This window comes from Sminthopsis crassicaudata, chromosome 1 (assembly GCF_048593235.1).
Source record: "Sminthopsis crassicaudata isolate SCR6 chromosome 1, ASM4859323v1, whole genome shotgun sequence".
NCBI classification, from domain to species: domain Eukaryota; kingdom Metazoa; phylum Chordata; class Mammalia; order Dasyuromorphia; family Dasyuridae; genus Sminthopsis; species Sminthopsis crassicaudata.
In genome coordinates, this window is record NC_133617.1 from 393,823,988 (window position 1) to 393,834,371 (window position 10,384).

Genomic DNA, 10,384 nt, shown 5'->3' on the forward strand with positions numbered 1-10,384 from the left:
TCCAGCCCTCTCATTTTATAGAACAGGAATGATTAACTCAAAGTCACACCAAAGGCAGAACCAGACATTGGACCCGGTTCTCTGATTACAGAGGCACTGTGCTTTTCACCTTTCTTCCTGTGTCCAGATCAGATACTGTTTCAGAGTCTAGATTTTGGCCTGGGATGGGGTTGCATCTCTAGGTTAGCTGCGGCCAGAGTTAGAGGGCGGTCTGTGTCCTAAATTGTATCAGCCTTTGCCTGGGCTTGGATCTCAAAATGAGAGGCAGCCTGGATAACGGAGAGAGGTTAAATCAGCTGCTCCCCAAGTCTGTGCATAACTAGAGATAGGGGTCAGTCCCGAGTCTAGGAGTCATTTTGGTACCCAGTTTTCCCCAGTGGAAAAATAACTGATGAGTTAAGGGGATTCCCCTTGACCTTGACTGAGACAATTAATCTCTTCCCCAGAGTTTTGGCTGCTGGCTATTGCTTGACGCCACCTAGAGGCCTCTTTCCTAAGAGTCAGAGCTCCGTCAGTTACTGCTCTCCCATCCCAGAGGATGCTCCAAGTTGGCTTAGTCTAACCCCTTTATCTTCCTTCCCCCTTGGCTCGTCCCCAGCTCCAAGTCCTGGACCAGCTCACTTTGAGGCAGCTGGCCCAGCTTGCAGCCGCCAGAGGTGCCTTAAATGAGACCATGGTGGAGGGATTTCCAAACAACTTCCCTCGTCAGGTAAGGACCGCTGTGGCCTCCATCACTCACAGCTGACCTCAGGCCCCAGCTGGACCCTCCAGAATCTTCCCACTAATGCTAGGAAGGGCTGAAAGGTGCAGAAGGGATGGAGGGCAGGGCAAGTGAAATCCAGACACCTGTCTGTGGTCAGCCTGGCTGGCGGAAATGGGCAAAGTTTGGGGGAGATGGCTTCACTTCATCTTCCAGCACTAAATTTGTGATCCTACGGTGATGTTGGGGTGCTTGAAATGCTCGGTTCTCTCATCTGTAAAATGGAGGATTTGGACTAAAAAGGCCTCTAGGTCTATGATACTATGGCTGATTCCTTTGGATTATTATTTATTAATTTGATAATAATTTTATTATATTATTCTATTTATTATATTATATTGTTAATAATTTAATAATTAACATTATTCTTTTTCTATGGGTTTTTTCTAAGCAACAGACTTCTCTGGGATAGAATTTAGAGGTCATCTAATTCATATTCCTCATTCTACAAATTAAAAAAAAAATTGAATGCTAAAGTGCCAGCCCTGGAGTCATCTTCCTGAGCTAAAATTACCTGTGTGATTCTGGGCAAATCACTTAATTCTGTCTTCTGCCTCAGTTTCCTCATCTGTAAAATGAGTTGGAGAAGGAAATGGCAAACCACTCCAACAAAACCCCAAGGAGGTCACAAATAGTGGAATATAATTGAAATGACTGAACAACCAAAGGCCAACTGCATCATTCTATAGATGAAGAAAATAGGTGAAGGGACTTGCCCAGCCATGATTTGAAGTCAGGTCACCTGTGTCCAAAGCCAGAACAGTTCTCACTATGCTGTAGAGGTTTGCGTGAGGAATGTAGGATGAATGCAAAGGTTCACACGTCAGCCTGATAACTCTCTTGATTCTTGATGAAATTCCTAGAGCAATAGCTCCTCTGTCACTAATCAAAGGGACCTTTCCCCTGCCTCCATGCCATTTCTTGACTTTTTCAAGCTTTATTGATAGGAACAATGTGGTAAAGTGAAAAGAAAACACTCTCTGAAGTCAGAGAATCCCTATTTAGATCCTGCTTCTGTCATCTTTGTAACTTTGCTCAAGCGGCTCTCTGCATCTCCTTTCCCTCTCTTATGAAGAGGAGGTGGGCTTGAATTTTACCTCAGACACTTACTATATGACCCTGCACAAGTTACTTAACCCTGATTACTTTCCCCAAAAAAGTGACACACCAATATACACGGGACCCTCTTTCCTTTTAGGGGCCCTCTGCCAGCTCAGTGCCATGAATTCCACCTGCCAACTTTCATTTCCAAAGCCTGAGCTAGATCCACATGCCATGCCTTAAACCCTGTACCCTGAATATGAGGAGGGCTGGAAGAATCACCTCAAAAGTTAACAGTTTTGGTCACAACACATAGATAGCTACAAGTGCACACAATTCCTTCCAATCACAAGGGAGAGGGATTTTCTATTCACATCTCTCACTCTTCTCTGGAACCTACCTTTTCACCTTGGGTTTCTTAGTAACTTTCCTGAGTCAAGATTCCCCCCATCTATTTGGGTGCTTTCCCAAGATCCCCCCTTGTAGAAAGGGAAACACATAGGCGGGAGAGAGACTCATCATCAACCCATAGCCACCCTCAAGGGCTCATTTATCACCTAGCAGCTGGTATTTGGCAAATGGGCCCCTTCGGGAGCATTGGGCAGGGAATTCAGTTCCCTGAGCTCCTGCCCTGCTCTGTAAGCAATTCACATCCAGGACTAGGGGACTAGAGTCTCCTTATCTCCATGCTTTTCCACAACCCCACTTCTCATCCCTGACAGCCCCGCTCCATTGTCAAGAACACTGGTTCTCAAAGTGTAGGCCAGAGAACCCTGAGAGTCTTTGACACCTTTTAAGAGGGTCTACACATTCAAAGTTAATTTTTATTTCTAATATGGTAGATAGCTATAACTATAACCCACATACACAAAAATTCTTTGGACAGATCCTCAATAATTTTCAATTGTATATAAAGATACTGATAACAAAAGTTTGAGAACCACTGGTCTAGAGGTAGAGGTCCTTCTTTTTTTTTAACCTGTGGAAACTGAGGCCCACTGGGGAGAAGATGTTTTCCCACGGTCAGTCACACAATGGACCAATATGAAAGAGAGAAATAAAATCCAGGTATTTTGGTCCCAAATATTTCTCTAGTAAGGAGAGATGTCAACTTTTCTGAATCTGGAAGTGCTAGATAATGTTAGTTATTGTTCTTACATTCAATTTATTTCTCCTTTTTTCGTTTTGTTGTTTTTTATGTAGCATCTCCTACCCTTTTGTTTCAGAAATGTTAGTTATACTTTGTAAATTAATTAATTAATTTTTTAAAAAAATAAAGTGCTTCCTTCTCTATTTTTCCTATTAAAAAAAAAGACGTGTTAGTCACTGTGACCACAAATGATTGTCCAACTCCATGGAGTTGGAGGCCTGGAACACTCAGTAGTTACAATATCCCATTATGTACCCTCAAGTCTCTATTTATGTTGGTTGGATACTAATTATATGTGTCTAACCCTATGTTAGGGAGGGCTTCCTGGAGGTGAGCCCCCTTAAAGGCACTGGGCATCAGAGCTTGAAATGACAGTGACTAACACGTCTTTTTTTTAATAGGAAAAATAGAGAAGGAAGCACTATATTTTTTTTAATTAATTAATTAATTAATTTACAAAGTATAAGTAACATTTCTGAAACAAAAGGGTAGGAGATGCTACATAAAAAACAACAAAACGAAAAAAGGAGAAATAAATTGAATGTAAGAACAATAACTAACATTATCTAGCACTTCCAGATTCAGAAAAGTACTTTGCAAATACTGTTCCCCTTGAGCTTAAACAACCTTGTTATCATCATCTCCATTTCAGAAGTGGGGAAAGTGAGGCAGAGATTAAGTGACTTGCCCAGAGTCACTTGGCTAGTAAGTGTCTGATGCTTCCTGAGAGTAGAGGCTGTGTTTCCTCTTCTTCCTTCTTCACCATGACATAGATTCAACCCAGGGAGCTGGGGATCTACAGAATGATTTGGGGACTAAGTTGAGCTGAATTGATTCAGGAAGATTAAAGAGAAAGGAATTCAGCTCTTGAACTTCCTACTCTACATACATATACATACATATATATAAAATTGTGTAAGATAATTGGACTATAAATTTAGGAAAGGTAAGATATATATGAGGGGCAGCTAGGTACAGAGCTGAAGTCAAAAAGTCTCATCTTCCCAAGTTCAAATTCAGCCTCAGATACTGTGTGATCCTGGGCAAATCACTTAACCTTGTCTGCCTCAGTTTCCTCATCTGTAAAATGAGTCAGTGAAGGAAATGGCAAACTATTCTGCTATCTCTGCTAAGAAAACCCCAAAAGAGATCACAAAGAGTCAGACATGACTGAACAACAACTGGCAAAAGTGATCGTGGGGGTCACCTAGTCCCATTCCCTCATTCTACAGATGGGGAAATTGAGACCCAGTGCGGGAAAGCAATATCATGGCACACACATAGTAAGTGTCATAATTAAATCCACACACTCTGACTTCAAATTCAGTGCTCTTCCCATTATATTATGTTGCGTCTCTGAGGCATAGTTTGAGGACTTTGGTTCCTTGGGATACTTTTGGATATTGTCTAAAATCTCATCCTTTTTCCATTCTATTTTTCCAATAAACTCCAGAGAGAGAACTGTGGAGACTGAATGTGGATCAAAGCATAGTATTTTCATCTTTTTTTGGTTTTGTTTTGTTTTTTTCATGTTTTTCCTCTTGATCTGATTTTTTTTTTGCGTAGCATGATAAAAATAGAAATATGTTTAGAAGAACTGAAGAACATGTTAACCTAAAAGAAAAGTTCATCCTTATAGCCTGAGATGGGGGCCTGAAAGTCTAGAGCTAGTCATTCTCCAGGCAGGTGGATAGCTTCCGGAGATAGGGTGGGGAGGGGTCAGGGGCATCCTCTGCCACCATATAGAGTAGGATGCCCAGACCCATTCTGTCTATCTCCCTCCTTCTTTGCAGGAGTCATTATTGAACAGGACCAAGGAGGTCATTGAGATTAGCCTTTCTTTCCTGACCAATGGCAGCGTTTCTGTGACCACGTGGACAGATGTACGGACGTTATTCTATTTCTATTTCCTTCAAAGTAAACTTCTCCCTACAGAGAACACCGGCTGCCCAGCCTTTCAAGCCATGTGAGTGAGCCATGCATCTCTGGCAGGGTGGGGGTCAGGGGAGGGGGCCCAGTGGCAGGGATGGGACAGAGCTTCTCTGGCACACAGTTCCAGCTTCTTCTAGTTGGGAAGAAACGAACAAACTGGTGCTAATCACAGGACAATGATCAAGATGACCACGGAAGCTTAAAATTTAGGGGGCCCGAAACCATGCTTGTAGGGATCAGTTGAAGGAAGTAGATGTGTTTGGTTAGCTTGGACAAAAGATGAATAAGTGGAAGTTGCAAGAAGGTGGATTTTAGCACAGGAATTTAAGCTCCTTGAAAATGGATTGCTTTGATTTTCTTTGTACCTTTACATCTAGCAGACAGCAGGAGTTAATAAACACTTGGTTGGTCAAAATGTAAAGAGAAGCTTCCTAAAAAACAAGAACTGTTCAATAATTACAGAATTGCCTGTCTAGAGTTGTAAAAGACTTTAGAAGTCACCTAATCCAACACCTTCATTTTACGGATGAGGAAGTCAAGGCTCAGAGAACCGAGGTCATCCAGCAATATCAGAGACAAGATTTGAATTTTAGTTCTCTAGTTCTAATGCTCTGATCACCACCTCAGACAGTGGATGAGCTTAGGAGGTAGTGAGTGCCACATCTTGTGAAGTGTTCAAGTAAAGGTTAGAGGACCAGTTGTCAGACACTGTAAAGAGGATTGCTTTTTCAGCTTTAGATCGGACTAGATTGATTTTCTTTGTTCTGCACCTCTCACTTTTAGTGTGAGCAATGGTCCAAGTATCCTGAAGGGTCGGGAAGAAGAGGTCTATCATCACATCTACTCCTACCTGACTGGTAAGGCACAGAACTCCTCGGCCTGGGCCTAAAGGGCCCAGGAACGACAGGGGAACTGGGGAAAGACAGAAATGGTCTCCAAGCCTCCCCTCTCTGTGCCCTGAGCTCCCCAACCACTACCTGACCTCCTCTCTCCCTCTCCTCCTCTCCTCTAAACTGCTTATGTTATGACATCTGGGGATCCTGCTTTTTGCCAAGTGGTGGAATAATAAGATTTACAACTCAAGTGGACCCTGATGATCAATTTGCTAGACTGCTCGTTTTACAGATGAGAAAGCTGAACCTACAAAGTTGGATCAAATGAGATAATCAAGTGAGGGCTTAGCCCAGCCCCTGGCACGTAGTAGGTGCCAAATGAATGCTTTTTCCTCTCTTCCCTTCCCCTTCCCTCTGTATCAGATCACAGGTTCTTAAGATTGAGAACTAACTTAATAAACTAATAGGTTAATGAGTTACCTCTCAGGTAATATATGTGCATTTTAACAGTGTCCTTCAAGGTCTTATCCCAAAGAGTGAAGTTTCTAATGGAGTTTCAAACCCTGTGGTAGGCTATAGGGAATAAATATATTTGAAGGAGATGGAGTGCTGATAAATGTTTAAAAGCCAGTTTGGGTGGGGGATGTAAGCATGGCACATTTTAAAATTTAATCTTCATTATTTACATTTTCTTGATCATTTTCTTCAGTCTAGGCAAACAGCAAATCAATAAACCAAGCACGTATTTGTAGCATTTACCAGTTTCTCACTGAACATTTATCATTTATCATTCCAATTGGCTCCAGCACGCCTCTGTTTAAAAGTTTCTCCTGGCACTCCTCCTATGCCCATGTATATTCCACTTAAACAGAAATCTGATCCTGTGACTCCATTTTGATGATTTCCCATGATCAATCCCCCAGGTACCCAGTCCAGACCCCGGTGTTACAATCTAAGTGATCCCCTTAGCCATGGCTGGTTCACAGCCTACTTGGGTCATTATATCCACCTGAGCAGTGTTGATGACATCCGTGACTTCTTGGGCTATGACCAGCAATTGGTGAGTGGGGCGTGGGCCCAGCTTCCTTGGGAGACCTGCTCTTTAGTTGGGAAGTGGGCCTGAAACACAGAGCAGAAACCAAGGGCCTCTCTCTGGGGGTAATTTCCTAGCTTGTAGATGACTCAAGCTACCTGGATCTCACCAGTAGCCATTTATCAGAATTGTGGTTTAACCGTATCAGGCCTTCCTCCTACCACATCTTTTACCCTTTTGTCTTCCAAGGGGCTTTCTCTTGACTTCCAGATCAGAAGGGAGAGAGAGGAGTTTCAGGGTCTCTTGGACCCCCTGCCTGCTTTCTTACTGCCTAGTTTATGATAGATCTGCTGCCTGCTTTGCATTAGGACTGAACCTGGCTTTCACAGCCAAAGTTCTGGAAAGTTATTCTGATTTTCTTCCTCTTGATCTGGTTCGTTCTCCAGTTGCAGAAGCTAGCCTCTCAACAGGACAGCCTCCAGCTGTTCAGTCAGCAGGACATCCCCAGGAACGTGATGTGGACACTCACCTCTGCTCTTCTGGCTGAGATCCCTAACATCACCATCTCCGAGTAAGGGGAAGAGGGAAGGAGTTGTGTTATGATTGCCCCTATTTAACAGAGAAGGGAAACCAAGGCTAAAAACAAAAACAAAAACAACTTGTTCACAGAAGTTGGGTTTTTTAAAACAACAAACATTTTATTATAGTGGAGTTTTTTTTAAATAAGCCTGACTCATTAAATAATTAAAAACCCAAATTATTACCTAATACTACTTATTATCAACTATTCCAAACAAACCGAATCTGCTTAGAACAAACAATATATATATCTGAACACAGAATTTTTGGAAAGAAGAGCATTTCCCATGTGGTAGATCTTCTGGGAAAGTCCTTTGCTTTTTATCTTGTGTCAGCCTATTTTCAGTGGGTGACTTAAAAAAATAGCATATGTTGGGTTTGGGGGTCAGTTCTTCCTCTCTCTGAAAACAAGGAGATTAAATTCCTTTCCCAGGCTAGGGAAAGCAGATCCATTTTGCTATCAGCTAGAACAAAATGTAACACGGAAGGTAAAATAAACACATTTGACTACCTATGAATGTGATATATTCTGATGTCATCCAGCAGTTTTGTGTATAATAATAATAATAACATATATATGTATACATATGTATGTATACACACACACACACATATATATATATATATAAATTATTATGTGCCAGTCACTGTATCTAATGGCTTTACAATTATTATCTCATTTGATCCTCACAACATTGGGAGTTAGGTGCAATTATTATTATCCCTATTTTGTGAAAGTGATTTACCTAGGGTCATACAGCTAGGAAGTACTTGAGACTGTATTTTAACTATGGGGTCACCTAGCTGGCCCCAAAGAGCAAGTAGTATCCACTGATGTGACTAAAAACTCTCATTTCATTGCTAGAAACATAGGATTAAGAGCTACAAGAGATCATTGGCAAACCCCCTTATTTTATTGATGAGAATTCTGAGGCAAAGAGAGATTGGTGATTTGCCCAAGATGACATGAGATACACTGGCATTTTTCCTCTAAACCATGAGCCTCAATGGAGGACAACTCAGATTCTTAATTTCAGGTTTCCTGGGGACAGATTGCAAGGAGTTTGTAAACTTGAGTAAAAAAGAGAAATTGTGTCTTCATTTCATTTTGATTGATTTCCTTTGCAATCCTGTGTTTTTTGGTTTGTGCATTTAAAATGACTATTCTGAGAAAGGGATCCATAAGCTTTTTTCAGTCTTCTGGAGGGGTCCAGGACACAAAAAAGTGTTAAAGGAACCCAGACTCCTTGGCCTGGAGAGAGATCAAAATTTCCCCACCACTTAGCCTCACTGACACTCATCTCTCCCACAGGCTCCCAGACAAGCTCCTCTGCTTCTCACCTGAGGCCCCTGCCCTCCATTCCCTTGGAGAAGAGGCCCTATGGAAGGTTATAAGGAAACTGAATGACAATTGTGGACCTTCCCATAGGACTGACATGGATGCCTGGGCCCTGCGAGCCCCTTTGCCCCCTGCTCGGCAGGTAAAGGGCCCCTTTTCCCTAAACTGGGATTAGGGAGTTAGTTGGTAATCAGGGTTTAAGGCATGGTTGGAGCTGGGGGGAGGGTGGGATGGGAGTCAGCCTGTGGCAGGGAAATCATGTTTAATAAGATCAAAATCGTGAACGGTCCATGTTAATGTTTTAAGGCTTGAATTCACCTGGAATTGCAGAGCATGCTTCTGGAATATCCCAAAGGACAGTACAGTTTTACATCCTAAAAAAGAGAGTCCCTTCCCTGAGATGGCTCCCCAGCCTCCTAACTCTCCAGGTCCAGAAGTCACTACTTTGATCTCCTCTTCTTCCTTTGTGCCCTAGCCTTTTCCAGGACTGCTTTGATTGAGCAGTAACCATGATCTTGTTCTCCTAGTTGGCCACTCTGCTTGTGGGCCAGATCCCCGCATTTAACCAGAGCACCCTTGTTGCCCTGGGTCAGCAAGCAGTGGGCTTGACCAAGGGACAGATCGCCATGCTGTCTGAGGAGGACGTGGCTGCCTCGGTGAAGGCTCTTGGGAAAGTCATTGGATGGGACCAGGGCCAGGTGAACGAGCTGGTGTCCAAGCTTACACCTGAGCAGCTCCTGGTAAGAAACTCCCTCCCTCCCTCTTGCCCTTTTTCCCTCCCTCCTTCTCTCCCTCTTTCCCTCCCTCCTTCTATTTCTTTCTCTTTTTATTCTTCCTCTCTTCCTTCCTTCTTTCTTTCTTTCCTTCTTTCATTTCTTTCTTTGTTTCTTTCTTTCTCTCTTTCTTTTTCTCTCTTTTCCTCTATTTCTTTCTCTCTCACTTTCTTCTCTTTCTCTGTCTTCCCTTCCCCTTCCCTCTTCTTTTCTCTTCTCTCTCCCTCCTTCTCTCTTCCACTCTTTCTTTTTCTCTTTATCTCTCTCTTTTTTCCTTCTCTCTCTTTCTCTTTTTCCCTCTCTCTCTCTTCCTGTCTCCTTTTTATGTCTTTTTCTCTCCCCTCTCCTTCCCTATCCTCTTCTCTTCACTTTTCTATTCTCTTATCTCTCTCTTTCTCTCTCTCTGTCTCTCTCTCCCCCCTCTTCCCTCTCCCCTTCCTTCTCCTTCTCCTTGTCTCTCTGTATCTGTCTGTCTGTTTGTCTCTCTCCTTCATGCTCTAGGAAAAGATCAAAATTTCAGTCATTTCCAGGAAGGAAGAATTTTTTTTCATTTTACACCAATCCCATTCCACTCCATCCCATACTAGAGCATCCCACATTAACTCATCTCATTCAGCCCCAAGCATTTTATTCAATTTATTCCATCTCCTATTTCTGTTTCACATTATTCCTCATTATTCTATTTCAACTATTTGCATTCATGGCCCACCAAGGGGCACAGTGCTGTCTAGCACTAGATAGAATGCTAGACTTGGAATCCAGAAGAGCTGAGTTCAAATTCCGTCACTTATTTAGTTGTGTCATTTAATAAATTACTTAAACTTTTGTCTGTTTCAGTTTCCTCATATGATAAAATGAACATGTACCTCCTATGGCTATTGTGAGAATAAGATAAGACAAGGCTTGCAAAGCGCTCTGCAAATCTTTAAGTGCTAATAAATGCC

At 42.4% G+C, this 10,384-nt stretch overlaps 1 protein-coding gene across 1 annotated transcript in view; it reads left to right on the forward strand.

The window, feature by feature from the left end:
• Nucleotides 1-10,384, forward strand: part of LOC141549802 (mesothelin-like protein) — a 55,182-nt gene that overhangs the window by 1,771 nt on the left and 43,027 nt on the right. The window contains exons 3-9 of the mRNA XM_074279733.1: nucleotides 599-709; nucleotides 4,745-4,917; nucleotides 5,667-5,740; nucleotides 6,640-6,776; nucleotides 7,196-7,320; nucleotides 8,641-8,809; nucleotides 9,195-9,407. Coding sequence (XP_074135834.1) covers nucleotides 599-709; nucleotides 4,745-4,917; nucleotides 5,667-5,740; nucleotides 6,640-6,776; nucleotides 7,196-7,320; nucleotides 8,641-8,809; nucleotides 9,195-9,407 — 1,002 coding nt within the window. The remainder of the gene's footprint in view (nucleotides 1-598; nucleotides 710-4,744; nucleotides 4,918-5,666; nucleotides 5,741-6,639; nucleotides 6,777-7,195; nucleotides 7,321-8,640; nucleotides 8,810-9,194; nucleotides 9,408-10,384) is intronic.